Below are 15,794 nucleotides of genomic sequence, written 5' to 3' on the forward strand. Positions count from 1 at the left end.
TCTTCTGGCATAATGTCACCTGTGCTGGGCCTTTGCTGATATGGCTCTGGGGACAAGGGTATGATGGTATAGTGGAAGCCAGGCCTCAGCTGGTGAGCTGGTCTGCACATGATCCTGGGAACATGATGTTCACAGGGCAAACTCAGCCAGCTGGGTCACGGGCCAGCCAAAGGGCTCCTACCCCCAACATGGACAGGCTCATATCTGTGCTGCAGGAGCCATCCTGGTGCTGCCAGCTGGTTTTTCACACCAGCCCCCATGGAGCAGGAGTTGGGTGCAGTCCAGCTCCTCTGCGCACACTTGAGAATGAAATGCCCGTCCTGCTTGTCTCCACATATACACCCCACTCCCACTGCTCTGCTGAGACAGAGAAAAATCTTGTGTTCTCACGAGCAAACTGTTGTACAAGTTTTCAATCACAATCATGCAGAGTGATTGTGGCATGCAGATTTGCATAAATCTATTTAACCTCATAAAACACTTAATTCAAAGCCCAGGGAAATCAATACAAAGTCTTGCATCTATATAATTTCCTTTGGGATCAGCACCTTAGGCATCTCCATGACTTTTCCCCTCAGTACTAGGAAAGCTCTGCTTCTTCAAATACATTCACAGGAGCTGGCCCATGTTTGGTGTCAGGACAGAAGAAATTACAGACATTTATAAATGGAAAGAAACTTCATGAAGGAATTTTTCACACACTTACAGAATGAGAGCCCCATTCCCCGTTGTCTGTGAGCTTCACCCATTTGTCAGCTGTAGAGTCCATTTCTTTGCACTGGTCATTTTGTATCTGTTAATAAAAACACAAAATCAGTGACTACAATCAGGTGCATCTCTCTGTCAGCATAATGACTTCTGAGAATTATAAGACTCAGCTCTGTTTCTCTTGTCTACATATTTAGACAGCTGCCTTACTTGTGGCAAAATAAACCCCCAGCTTTCAACATCTGTTACAGCTTAACAGTGCCTCCACTGGCCCCCTCTAACACAGATGGTAAAAAAAGAGCAGGATGAGATGATCTCAGACTTGTCCTCACACTATATGGGAAGACAAGGATGCTGAGCATCTTGTCTTGCTGCTTCCTCCTTCTTCTGAACCTACAAAGACTTAATTCTCTAAAATCCAGAGGCTTCTAAGTCATAGGGGAAGCAGGAGTGGATGGGCCCAAGCAGGAAGACGAAGTGTTTTCTCTACAGCCAATATGTGCTTTGCCTTTGGCCTGCTGCCACCTGACCTAGGAATGAGAGTAAAGCTATCAAGGGAGAGGCAACATGCCATGGAGAGTCTGTTCTGGCAGAAGTGTGAGGTTGGCTGTCCCTTGCTCAGGTCCAGGGCAGATCAGAAGCATTTCCTTACAGCAGGGTGTGGTACACTTCTTTCTTATTTCTTCTTATATCTGCCTTCACAGATGAAAAAGTATGAAGTCCCTTTGAGGCACAAGATCACATACTCAACTTTTATTACACCAGGGAGAAAGGCCACTTCAACACTTTCAGACACTTGACCTGGAGTCAAGGATCCTCCTTAAAGTTGCTCCAAATCAAATCTGAAATAAGCTGTGTAACTCCACATCCTCCAAAGCATCTATACACTCAGTTCCCACCTAGACCAACTGCACTGAGGAAAAGAGGTGTGAAGAAGCTCCTGTGTTGAAGGTAGATCCCTAATTATCTTGTGCAACCTGAGCTACAGCACTTTTGTCTCTTGGTTCCCACCTGCAAAGAGGAGGTAAGAATATATAGCCTCTTCTCATCAGGTGTAAATATGTAAACAGAGCCAAGGAAAGGCAGATAAAACACCTCACCATTTCCCATTAAGCTGTCACTGCCACTGAAATGCCACTGTCCAGAGCTGAAGTGTCATTGTTAAATATATTTAAGCACAAAGGCATGCTGGAGGGAAAAAAATTAATTTTGCAGGAGCATTAAATATGGCTTCCCTGAAATACTGAGGTTGACTATGAATTTATGGGCATTTCTATAAAGGACTGCACCACTCATTGCTTCTTGAACAGGGAATGATAAATTCAGAGAAGGCGAATGAGTGGGATACGGATAAACGCAATAATCAAGAAGCCATTTTCAAAGTCAGTGCTCAGAGACACAATATATTTGCTCTATTGCAGGAGCAGATCTGCCAGTCAGTCAAACAACTGGAGCTGGGATTCATAATCCTGGCACATTCACCTGACAGCAGAAAGCATAGTTGCTGCTTTCTTCCCATGAAGAAGGCAGGGTAGTCTAATACAAAACAGAAATGGCTAAATAACATTGCCTGCACGGTCTGTTATCCAAGTGCAGTAGCAATCTATCACACTGATGTAGCAGCATGAAAGTGCCTGAACAGGTAATTTTTGTCTTCCTTTCCAGGCCTACTAAGGATAAGATACTTTGCACTTTTTTCCAAACTTCAATAAATACTAACCAACACCAGCTAAGACTTCTCACTCCTGTGAGGTGCCATGAACTGTGTCTTTCTGATGAAAAACAGAGCTTGTCAGACAGATAAAGGGGCACTAACAAAGGAGAGTGAAAATTTCCAATCATCTGCTTCTCTTGAGTTACCCTCCCATTACATTTTCTTCTGTCCCAAATGGTAGGTACAACACAACAAGGACAGTGGAACCTTCCAAAGCTCCTTAGTAATGTGGGGCATTTACACCCCACTGCAAATCCTGATGCTGGGAACCCTCCAGCTCAGTGGACAGCAGCCAGTCCATCCAGGTGGGCAGAGCAGGGTTGCCTTCCCCATTCTGGTCACTGCTGACCAGAAAGTTTCAGCAATTTGAGCACACCATTGAGCAACTTGAGCCCAGCCAGGCTGTTCCCATATCAGAGCTAATGACCCCCAGCCCCTCCATTTCGCAGCACAGACACATCCTCAGAGACTAATTCCTGCTGAAAGTCACCTGAATTTCTCCTGCTTTTATTTTCATCTTAATTACTGAATTACTAGGACACAAACTGACCTAAAACGAAAGGTTTCCACACAGTACTACCTTGGAAGAAGTATTTTTAAATGTCAAGTCCCTTCAAAGACATCTCCAGTCAGACACCCCTAAATAGGAGCATGTACCACCAACACCCATCTTGCAAAAGGCTGGACTAACTGGGGCAGTCATGACCTCTAATGGCAAAATCCCAGTGCGTGGAAGACAGGATCAATTCAGGCTGAGTTTTGAAGATTAAATAAATACCACAAGACAGTATAAGTGACAGAAAGAGAAGCAGATTTTTTGTATTGTTCAGCAATAACAAGTTATGGGCATGCAGGGAACTGAAAAGGGGGAAAGCTGCTGCTAATGATCTGGGGTGAATTCTTACAATATAAGGTTGGATTCACCATTTAAAAGGCCTTACAAAAAATTCAAAGAAGATGTTGTTGTCAATATACTGGTATTCGAAGAAGACAGAGCCGGATTTCTTCAGGTGCACAGCGTAGATGAGAGAAACTGTACAGTCATCCCTGTTTGACTCTATGTAATTCCCTCGAGGCGTCCATGAAGAGCTGATGAACATAAACAAAACAAGCCTCAACTGAGATCACAGATACTGAGGAGACTTTTTATACACTACTATACAACAACATGTTACATAATACCCCAGAATCCCACAACAGCTAACTGCAGTGAATTTTAAATTTTATTACAGGATCTCCATTTATTTTTCAGATATAGTAAATACAATAATTTTATTTTATATATATTTTTATATGTTACATGAATAATATAAAATATAATACTTTTCATTGAAACTGTGCATGGGAAAGGATATGGTATGAAAAATTTAGGTCTCAGCCTATATAAGAAAAGTTTCTTATCCACAGGTTCTATATACCCTCAATTACACTCAGAAACAGCCTTCTGCAAGCACCACAGGTCTCTAAATAGGCTGTAAAAGGACCTTTTAGCCACATTCACTATACCATGACCCTGGAGCTTTCCAGCTACAAATAAAAGCAGCTCCAGGCTGGTCTTAAACTCACTGGCTGCTGATGAGCCCAAGGAGACCATGCTGACAGCAAAGAGATGGGGCTACAGATTTCACCTCCCAGCCACTCTTGTTTGCCATTAGCAGGGCTGGCCATCCTCTGCAGAGCTTAGATGAGTCATTAAGCAGCTTTGTGCTGCTGAGCTGTCTCAGGTTTACCCACAGCTGCCTAACCCAGGTGCAAACAGAACTTCTCACTTGTTGCAGCTGTCAGCTTTACTCTCAGATGAGCCGACCGCCGTGTCCATGAAAGTCGCCACGTTGGAGAATCCTGCTGGCAGCTCATCCCACTCGTCAAACTTGATCCCGCTGCCCAGTGAGTAGGTCCCCTCTGCACATTTGCTGCACACTTGGTTCTTCATCTCCAGGTACTCACCAGAGGCACAGGAGAAAGCTGGGGAGACAATGGTTTACAATATAGGAATGAATTCATCAATCCTTATTAATTTCCTCATTCTTCTTCATTTTTCTTCTGCCACTTAATTAATTAAGATTGAACTGCCACTAAAGGGGACCAAACAGAATGTCCTAGTCCCAGGAACACAACAGCAGGATTACCAACATCATCAGCAAAATTGAGATGTTCACCTGGGTTTTCACTGGCATGGCAGCACTGAAACCAAACCCCAGTGACAACTCCTGATTTGCAGTTTGCCTCCATTGGCAAAATAAGATTTTTAGAAATAAAATCTCTATGGACAGATTGTGTCCAAAAGCAATTTGTGAAAATGAGGATTTATAATAAGAGTTCTTCTCACCCTTGCTCACCCAACTGTTACACCTTGAACTCAATTAAAACCACCAGTACTTGAGAGCCAGAACAGACTTTTCTCGCTCACCTAAGCTAAGAAGGGCATACAGCAGCAGGCTGACAGTCAATATAACACTACAAACCTTGTCTGAGAGTAGCAGACCTAATCCAAAGGCCCCTCTGTGTTTCTCCTCACATGAACTACCTACAAAGCCTCAAACATCTTGCCTGATAGACCATGTGGTCTTGGAAAAGGTCACCCACAGGTTTGTGACTAGAAGATGAGGATCTTTGATTAGGGTGACATTAGCATGCTGAGAAAATAACCACTGGTTGTCAGCACAGCAAAGACATTATTCAAAATCTGTGTAATTAAGGGAAGTACAATTAGGAGGTATATTCGCAAAGTGTTTTTTTTTCTGATGTCTCTAAAATTATTTTCTCCAAATAGCTGTATGCTCCTTGTCCCCCTGATCACATCTCTGTCTGCTAAGGGAAGATTATCCCCACTATGAAACAGAAACCTGGACAGTAGCTGAAGTCCTGTATGCCCAGAGAGCCCTATGCCTGTGTCACAACATTAACTCCTGCCTGGACACTTGTTTCAATGGCAGGCCATCCCGCTTTCCCTCAGTACCATGCTGCATCATGTCCTCCTTGAGACTGAACACCCTGAATGGAAAACAAATGAGCGCTTTCTGCAGCCCATAGCACTTCCTATGATGTTTGCAGATTTTTTAACTACACCAGTCAAGCCAAAGCAGGATCCAGAGCAACGCACACAACTCACATCCCAAGAAATGATGGGATTTTCTTCTGTTTCACACATGCCACATTGCACAGTGACAGATATTTCATACACTCTCTTTGACAGACATAAACTCATTAGCCTGAGAAACTGCAGGATGAGATCAGACTGGCAGCCGAAGTGCTGAAACTGGCCCAAAACAATGATGTCGGCTGAAGTCCCAGAAAATGTGGTTCCACAGATGTGCCAGTGTTTATCTAAACTGCAGAAAAACTTGCTTTATTGCAAGTTCTTTGATTAACTCATGGCTGCGTAACACGAATCTCCATCTGAATCCAACTAACAGTTCTGGCTCCCATTTCTGTCCCAGTACCAGCAGGATTTCTTTCTGTAATTGTCCTTGATGTGTGCCACTGGAAAGCAGATTAAAGGTCTATTTTGATGGAATGATCTGCCAAAGGGTCGTTTTTCCTTCTTGGTCGTATCAAAGCTAAATAGCAAGAAATTGAGAGTGCTGCTTAACCATTCCAGAATCATGAAATTCAACTAAGGAGTCAAGAACCGTGAGCAATTCACTGCCATAATGAAGATGCTGAGGGCAGCAGAGCCGCCTCTTCCATTGCAGCAAGGTCGAGCAGAGATTGTTACTTTAGCTGAACTAATATATTTTAACCCCTTGCAAGCTGATAATTTGAGAGAAATAAAAGTGTACAAGAGATCAGGCCAGCTGTCATGCAGGACACATCATCCATCTCTCACCTTCTAGGAAATAGGTGAGTCTTCATCTTATTTAGGTGGGGAATTACCTTCTTTCCTTATAAGAATTGTATTTCGAAGGCAGCAGCATTTCCCATCAAAACGCTTCCCTGGCTGGCTCTGAGCATGCCAGCTGCTTGCCAGGGTCAATTTGGGGCTGAATGTGGCTAATGGCAACATGAACCACTTTCAGTATTGGAACAGATGCAACATTTGGTCTTGTTCCAGCTGGAGAAGGGTGGGGAGGAAATACAGTGTGTGGTGAGCATGAAGATGGTCTCCTCTCCTCATGTCCCATAACTTGGTCTTCCATCAAGGGGGAGACCAAAAGCCAGGGCAAACTTTCTTTAATCTAAATTGCATCAGTTCAAGAATTCATCCCAGCTGGAGACAGGGATGTCAGAGTCACTTGTGGAGGGACAGAACACAGGCAGATGATCCATCCCAGGAGCTTCTCCTTCCTCGTGGCTGCTCCATAACACTGAGACGTAGCTGAGCACAGATGCAGCACTTCCCAGCAGCCACAGAAACAGCTGGAATTATTGCAGCATCGCTGTGTTTGTGAGGGTGACAACATGAGATGCTGCCAACAAGAAGGGCTGCATCACAACTTAGGAAGTTAAGGAGTGATGCAAAGTTTTGGGAACATAAATTCTGTATTTTAGGAATGTGATCTGATTTGTCATCCACTAAACTTCTTCAGAATCCAGAGGAAAAATTATTCTTCCACATTAGAGGAAGATTCTGTGAACACCCCTTACCCCAGAGTCCATTTGTTTAGGCATTTGATACTTAATTTTCAGAGAAATCATCTCTACTGAATAACTGGACATCACTATTTTCTATCCCTCTCTAACTGCAAATTTTACTATTACCCCTTTCAAATATCAGTTTGGGTGTTACACACCAACTTACACAGAGCAATGCACATTGTGAAGACTGAATGTGATCTTTCTGTCAAAAAAACTGTGAAATGCATGAAAATATTTCATGACTTGCCCCACCATGGGCATTTTTAAAATTGGAAGAACATTTCCAGAGGCAGTTAGGAACAGCATGACACACTGTGGTGCTGGATACACTGCTGCCTTTGGAGCTGATACAATTATTAGTGATTCGCAGCTGTAGCTTTCCTAAATAACTACAGAAGGAAAAAAAAAAAAAAAAGATGTTGTGGTTTGTACAGGTGAGTAGTCTTTCTCACAACAAGATGCTGTAAAGTACTGTTTAACTAGACATTGCCACAGGCAGCCACACATTTACACACATGTGCAATAAAGCTGACAGCATATGCGCTTAATAAAAAATTGACATGAGATCCAGTACTAATAGCCACCACTGTATAAGTCTTGTCAAACAGATCTCATTTCATTCTTCCAAAGGATTACAAGTCACTTGATAAAGGTGGCAGAGTGGATGTCATAGACTTAGGGTTCCTAATACAGTTAGCTTAGTTTTGCATGTCACTTATGAAGAAAGGTGGTGCTGCACAACGCCAGCAGGGAACACCTTAAAGGGATTGAGAACAGCCTGAGTAACAGACCTCAGATGGGCTGTCGATAAGAAACCATCCTTGAGCAGGGAGGAAGGGGGCAGTTCTGCCTGCCCAGGACTGAGTCAGATGGCTGCCCACATTTTTCTCAATGAAAAGGCAAAAAGAAAAGGAATGGTATCAAGATTGGCAGGGGAGAGACTGTTACCAAGCCTAAGCCCACTTAAAGTCCGTGTGCTTTAGCAGAGTCAGAGGTAAAGACAAGCTGCTGAGGGCAAGGTGTGCCAACCCTGCCTGTAGAGGACTGAAATGTATCCCAGAGAGCAGCAAGCTGAGGATGAGAGCAGACCCATCATTCATCAAGAGCTTCCACTGTCAAGGCATCCAACAAAGTCACTAGTGAGATCTAGATAAATTTAGAGGTGGAAGTAGAGATATGTAGGATGAAACATGTATTACAGGGAAGAAGATTGTTATAATGCTGCATATAGATGTGATTTGGCATTTTTGTGAGGTCAGTACAAAACAAAAGGACTTCAAATGGTTTTAAAATTAGAGGTAATGTCCTGCAGTGAGAGATTTGAAGTGCTTAATCTATGTAGTTTATCACAAGGAGATTGAGAGTCAACTTGATTAATATATAAGCATCTCCAGGGGGAGCAAACACAAGATCCTGCTGCACTCTTTAATCAAGCAGACAAATGCATAAGAAGAGCTACCTTCTGGAAGCTGAACCCAAACAAACTCAAATTGGAGATAATGCACAGACTTTTAATAGGAGGAATGACTGGTTGTTGGAACAATCTGTCATGGCATGTGATGGACCCTTTGTCTCTCAAGTGTTTCATGCCATAACTGGATACCATATGGAAGAAAAGCTCATGCCAAATACCCATTATCAGCCCCACCATCAGCCCAGATGGGTGTATGTTAATGGTCTTCAAGGTCAGACTAGCAAATCTAATTAAATCCCTTACTCTTAAACTCTTTGAGTCAAGATCAGTGGTGCCCTGCCTCCCTCCTAGGACACACCACAAGGACTGGGGCATCCTGAAGCAGGAGCTCTGCCCACGATGTAACCACTTCCAAGGAGTGCTTGCAGTACATCACTTGGCAGACCTGATTGCACTTTACAATCACTTTGCAGACATGGAAGCAGCTCCCCAGAGGGCAAAACAGACCATAAACAAGCTTGTCCCATTTGACCTTTGACTGTAAGTCTCCAGGGTCACATTCTGTCTTTTAGTACACCCTCCTGGTGATTTTGGTGGACTAGGATCAATATTAGTTGGCAAATTTCTCTTCTACTAACCGACCATAACATTCTCACATTGCTTAACTCTCTAATGCTGGGGATCAGGACAGGATTATCAGGAACAAAGACTGACAAACAGAGTAGATCCTCGCATGTATTTGGCTACTCAGCTTCTCCTGAGTGCTGTTACACACATGTGCAATTGTGGATTGTGTCCTCATCTCAAGTATCTTTCAGATACTGCCACACTGTGAGAGGGATAAGAATATTTGAGATTTCACCAGAAGATTAACCAAAGATGTCTCAATACCCTGCATCCTCCAACACCAAACTATAATGTATTCATTTGCTTTCCTCCCTTATGCAGCCCTGGCCACTCAGTCTTCCCTCCTTCCTCATCCAGCTTCCCATCCCACACCACTTGGACCCACTACTTCTACCTCCACCACTCTTCTCAGCAAACTATTCCTCCAGGCATTTCTTACTTAACAATACCTAAAACTATCTCAGGTCTTCTGTTTATTCTGCTGTCACTGAACATGTGCACATTCATGTGTATTCTTCTGTGTCTCCCTGGCTCTCGATAATTAGGATTAAAAAAAAAAAAAAAGACACAGGACTGGATTTTACCAGGTTGTACAACATCAGAAGGGGATAGCAATTGTGCAATTATACACAAATCAATGAAAATACAAAGCAAAAATGACGTCAAACACTGGTTTTCCATCTCTCCCCTCTCCATTCCTGTGTTGTTCATCCAAAGCCCCACAATCTGGGATTCAGGTGATGTGCTGCCATCTCCTGCAGGCAGAGTCAGGGCTGAATTGTCTCAGCCTCCCATGGGCAGAGGTGGAAATGTGAGGTTGGCGGCATCAGGCAGCTGTGTCTCAGAACAGCTGCTGTTTTCAGCAGACACATGCCACAAGCCTGGAGGGGAAGATGTGGCCAAGGACAAGCACATGGAGGATTTTCAGTGATACCCCTGGGCCATCGGGGTCCACACAACATGGAACCAAGGACCAACCAAAATACAGAATGAGGAGAAAAAAAAAGAGGAAGACAAAGGATGAGAAGAAATCATTGCTTTATTATTAATATTTCCTATAATCTTGCCAGCTTCAGAATGTCTTCTGTGAATAATTTATACGTGGCTTCTCCAATAGACTGTGAATAATTGATGTTCGTTTCCTTCAGTCATTATTTCCCAATGTGTTACCAGGAACTAGACTGAATCTTAATTAAAAAAAAAAAAAAAGAAAAAAAAAAAGAAAAAAAGTCTGTCTAGGCTGTTTAGTCTTGAAATGTGATCATACTGAAACCTGATATAACTTGGGGAAGAGTACCTTCTGTGGAAAATCTTTGCATTTCATAGGAATACATAATTTTTCCTTTTATCCAAAAAATAATGAAATAGAGCAAAGCTTTTTTCAGTTCGCCTCTTTTCCCCAGCTGGCCTGGCACTTTTTTTATCACTTTATTGCATCATTTGGACACTGAAAGGTGTGGGTTTAGAATGGAAATAATCAATTCATAGCAGTGCGGTGTAGAGAGCAGGAATGCAGCTATCGCCAAGAGGTTAGGAAGCACATTTGCTACCAGGGTTTCAACAGCCATCCCAGTGGAGATGGCAGGAAACAGATCTGGAGGTGAGTGAGCAGCTCTCCAGCCCCTACTGACTCCTTCAGGCATATTTTGATTGCTCATCAACCAAAGTGGTTCTAGTGCCATTTGATGTTCCCTGCACACACACAGAGTACTTTCCTCTCATCCCTCTACCAAGCCATAACAAATCTCAAGTCTTGCCAGCTGCTTCCCTATTGAAAGAGAAATTAGTGACTCAGATGAATTTTTTTTAACTTTTTTTATTACATTGTGTACACAACCAAGGTGAAGAATTCATCAAAAGACACTAAGGCCAACCTTTCCCTTCATAAACTCAGTACACACATAAACATGCAGTTCCCAGTAACTCTTCCCCAGAGAAGAGAATTAAATTCTGAGCGTTCTGTTCAAACTCTTCAGCTTTTTAACTATTTGCCTATTTTGTTTTGAATCTGTGCTTCAAAAATCCAACAATGTGACTTGTTCCGCAGGGACAGTGTCTTGCATAGAGTAGAAATTCCTAGAAAAACTACTTGTAAAACTGGGGTATCTCTCAGGGTATCAATCCATATGGAAACACCATGAAGTCCAGCCTCAAGTTTCAGCCCAGGTGAGAAACCTAATACCATCAGTAAGACTCACACACCTGACTGGAGTGAGGAACACCAATTAGCAAGGATGCTCTAAGAGGAACAGGAATAAACATCTGCTCAAGTGCTTTGCTAAATCACAGCCCTTCAATAGCAACTCTCAAACTGTGCTGTGCACACCCCTGCTAGCTGAACATCTCTGATCCATGGCAGCCCTGCATTAATATCTGTGTGCACACAGACTTTGCAGATGCCCACTGACCCAGTTGTTACCTGCTTGGGATATCCAGCTTTACCAAAGACTGAGAGAACATCAATCTCAAAACCTTCATTTAAGTTTTCTGTTATGAAAGAAAAATGCTAAAACTCCTGCTGATTACTTAAATTGCCCTAAAGTGTCATAAAGTGTACAGCCTTAAAAAGGTCATTTTGCTTAATTGAGACTGCAATTAGCAGGAAGATCTGTATCTCCTCCTGTGGTATGCTGGGAGCAGCAAATCCAACTCCTTTAAAAATGTTCTATTATTTTCACTAGAGTTTCTTTATTATGCACATAGCACTACAAAATGAGCAGACCTTTATGAGATAAGGTACAACCTATTCTTGCCTAGGATGGCAAAAAAAAACTAATATTCTGTGGAATAAGAGAGTTAATATTTTAAAAGAATATGAGGTCAAAATGTGAACTTTAAGCTCTTTTTGGGCAACAATTCTGCTGAGATGAGAATATCAGTGCACCTGGGCACACCCTAAATCAGGTAATTGGGCTGTACTGGAGGGGGAGAAGGGAGGGGGGGAGAAGGGAGGGAGGAAGGGAGGGAGGAAGGAAGGGAGGGAGGAAGGGAGGGAGGGAGGAAGGGAGGGAGGAAGGGAGGAAGGGAGGGAGGGAGGAAGGGAGGGAGGGAGGGAGGGAGGAAGGGAGGGAGGGAGGAAGGGAGGGAGGGAGGAAGGGAGGGAGGGAGGGAGGGAGGAAGGGAGGGAGGGAGGGAGGAAGGAAGGAAGGAAGGAAGGAAGGAAGGAAGGAAGGAAGGAAGGAAGGAAGGAAGGAAGGAAGGAAGGAAGGAAGGAAGGAAGGAAGGAAGGAAGGAAGGAAGGAAGGAAGGAAGGAAGGAAGGAAGGAAGGAAGGAAGGAAGGCTCCAAATTCAGACTCTGGAGTGTAAAACATGCAGCATATGGTCAGGCTGGCAGAAGAGCCTGATGGTGGCCACAAAAACAGACTGCAGTGCAGTGTCAGCAGGAGCACCATGCCAAGTGCTGCTCCCACTGCCAAATCCCAAAAAATCACCAATAGACACTGCCTATAGCCCCACACCAAAACAAAGAGCTCCCAGAGATCCCAGCCATAAGGGGGTGCAGGAAAGGGCTTAGCCCTAAAGCAAGCTGCTCCCTTGGACTGCCATCAATATTTTCCATTTTAAAAGCCAAGCAACTGCCCAGATGGCAGTGATCCTTATCAGCTGAACTCCCTTCCTGCTATCAGACTCATGAACGGATCAGAAGGAGATCTGTGGTAATTAAAAACGAAGGAGATCAAATTAGTAAAGCAAATTCCCAACTGTCAGGAGTGATTCAGAGGTCTGGATTCTGCTGAAGGAGGCTCTCTGTCTGCCACTCCCACCTCCATGTATGTACCTGTCCTTCAGAACAGTATTGGGAAGATGACCAGATGGGATACCTTAAATGGGAAGCAGAGGAGAGCCAGAATAGCTCTAGGAGTAATAAATATTACCTTTTCCCTAGCCAAAATCTTTCCGGACTTTTAATGCATCTCTTCACAGGAACCCTTGCAACCATGATGTGGCAGCATCAAAAATGTGACTCAGCTCTGAACAAACAGAAACCTGAGAGTGGTGCCCAAGCAATCTGGTGTGGCCATGCCATGGCCTGTCCAGACCTCACAGGGTGGCCACTGAGGTACCACACCACACTGAATGGGAAAACACAGGCTGCAGGGTCTGAAAGTGGTGATGACTGCAGCTCCATAGAGCAAGGAGAACAGAAAAAAAAAAAAAAAAAAAAAAATAGAGGGGAGTGAAATACAGAACAGGGCACGTTGTCCCAGTGCCTTGCAACTGCAGAGCTGTTACTGCAGCTTCCCTCATATATCTGGGTCACTGCATAGCAGGACTTCCTACAGCACCACAAAAATCTCTCATGTGAGCCTCCTTTCTTCCCACCTACCACCTACATGGGAGAGGTGTGGAGGGCAGGAGGGCAGCAGGAGGGGAAGGTGGATCATTGTGCTGCTCTGTGCTCATGGAAACAAGAAAGCGTAAAAATCCTTCTAGTAACCAGGTCATAAAGCAATCAAAATATGACAGCCCTTTCTACTATGCACCCCATGACTATTTCTCAGAGGACACTGTCTTCTCTGCAGGTAAACTGTGCTGATTAAGCTTCCAAAGACTCAAAAACAGGGTAGAATCCCGGCATGTTTCAGAGCCTGCAGCAGTTTCAGGGAATGTTGAGGCTGTGTTCAGCAGGACACAGTCAGCTGTGATTTGCAGGTCACTGTGTGCTTCAAAATGCAGCAGAGCACAGAGACATCCAACCTAATTTTAAATGGTTTCATTCAAATGAAAAGCAGTAAAACACAACATCCTGAAAATGAGCACATCTCAAGACACCGACTGAGCTCTGATGCCACAGTTCAATTGCTCCAGATATGGGAAGCACCTGGGCTAACATATTTTTAGCAATCTCAAGTGTCTTTCCACTCCACTGGAGGCCACAGTCTAGACATATTTACAAAGCAGGAGACATTTAACATATTGTTATACCATCTTTCAGATTTCTAGTTCAGGCACAATTTAAAGAGAGTGACTGCTGAGCATTTGGAAGAAGGAGAGGTTGGCACAGTATTCTCAGGATTCAAAATTAATGACAGCCTACACATCACTTCTCTTTTCAGGGAGCAGTAAAGATCAGCGGCAGATATTCTCAAGCAGCAGCATTTCTGAGTAGATGAAAACAACTGCAAACATTGTGAAGTCAGCAGTGATGGCAGGTGTGCTCCAAAAAAACTCACTTTCTCATATAGATTCCCTTATACCATTGTGTCCACTGAGGGCTCTACCAACCTCAAGGAAACAATAAAAAAAAGCTCTAAGAGCTCATGCTGCTTCACAACTGCAACTGCTATACAAGTGCAACCCTCTCTTAAAAGCAGAGACATAGCTGGCCACAGAGTATCTCAGGACTAATTGATGCTGAACAGAACATCTGAAGATAGCAGACCTCTGGAAGGAGGAAACTGGAAGCTGGAAGTTGTCCTACCCAGAGTGATTTTACTGTCGGCCCTGATTCTGCAGGTTGAAGGACCAAAGAGAAACCCAAGGAGACTCCAGGATTCTACCAAATGCCAAAATGAGGACCTGCGAGACATAGGAGAATCTGAATAAATTTGTAGAACGACCAGAAAGACTCATCTCAGAGGATATGGCATAGTTCTGGCATTTCCTGATAGACTTTGGGATAAAATATCACCAGGCCTAAGAGAGAAGGAAGGCATCTCAAGGAGCTGTTAATGTGAGTTGTGTGCAGCTCCTGGCCAAGCCTGCAGCACAAATCTCACTCTGCACACATTCCACTAAGAACACGACATGTAGAAGCCTCAGATACAGAACCTTTTGTTTTCCTTAGGCTGCAGAAATTCATGCTTTTAGTGTAAGATGTCCTTGGTACAGCTGCTGTATTGTCAGATGAGACAGAAGCCACCAGCTTAGAGAATACGACAAGACAGCAAGGAGATATCTGTCAGCATCTTCAACACAACTCATCATCAACAACATACCCCCATGTGCAAACACTAGAGATTTGTGGGGCAGTCACTTTTCAAAAGCTGCCTCTCCCAGTTTATCCCACCTACTGGAGAATGGACTGTCAAACTCTATGCTGGTTAAAATATTTTACAGTAAAAACCACTACATTAACGAAGCTGAAAGTGAAAGGTGTTCCCTACGCATTCCTACAGTGACCGACTGCTGTTGACAGATTCATGTTTTCAGGCTGAAAGATTGGCTGTTCTTTAAGCAAAAGGTGAAAGACTAAGAGATGAGAAAACCTAAAATTACTTTTGCCATCAGAACATAGCCAGACAGCCCCTGCTGCCAGTTAATTTACTACAGACAGAAAAAAAAAGATAGAACTCCAAGAGCCCAGGGAGATGGGATCTGAGGGATTCAGTAAAAAAGTCAGCTATCTGATTGCTTCTTAAACCAGCTGAATTGCCGTGGGATTTAACAGCAACACTACAAGAAAGAGATGAGTTTTCCAGTGTATTTAACAGAATCCTGTATTTTGGTGTATATCAGAGCCCATCTACTGAGAAAATTTTACACCTTGTCTAGCAGGGGCTAGATATTGAGAAGCCAGATTCATCTTTTGTAATAAACCAGCTGAATTCTCATTGGAATTGATTTAAGACCAGAAACAGGCACAAACAATAGGAGATGAAGAGGGAAGTGAACCATTTGTCAAAATCTGTAGCAGAAAGTTGAGGATAGTGTAACGTTGCTGGACTTAAACCATTTATCACAAGATTTAAGAAGAAATAATGTATGTCACAAAAAAATAGTTATACCTATGTCCTCCAGGGTACACCAAA

The 15,794-nt window shown here is 43.4% G+C and overlaps 1 protein-coding gene across 1 annotated transcript in view; it reads right to left on the reverse strand.

Moving 5' to 3' along the window:
• The window catches only part of ELAPOR2 (endosome-lysosome associated apoptosis and autophagy regulator family member 2), a 94,131-nt gene that overhangs the window by 28,879 nt on the left and 49,458 nt on the right, over nt 1-15,794 (reverse strand). The window contains exons 2-4 of the mRNA XM_053978822.1: nt 4,192-4,387; nt 3,364-3,511; nt 707-793 (exon numbers count right to left, since the gene is read on the reverse strand). Coding sequence (XP_053834797.1) covers nt 707-793; nt 3,364-3,511; nt 4,192-4,355 — 399 coding nt within the window. The 5' untranslated portion in view covers nt 4,356-4,387. The remainder of the gene's footprint in view (nt 1-706; nt 794-3,363; nt 3,512-4,191; nt 4,388-15,794) is intronic.

This window comes from Vidua macroura, chromosome 5 (assembly GCF_024509145.1).
Source record: "Vidua macroura isolate BioBank_ID:100142 chromosome 5, ASM2450914v1, whole genome shotgun sequence".
NCBI lineage: Eukaryota > Metazoa > Chordata > Aves > Passeriformes > Viduidae > Vidua > Vidua macroura.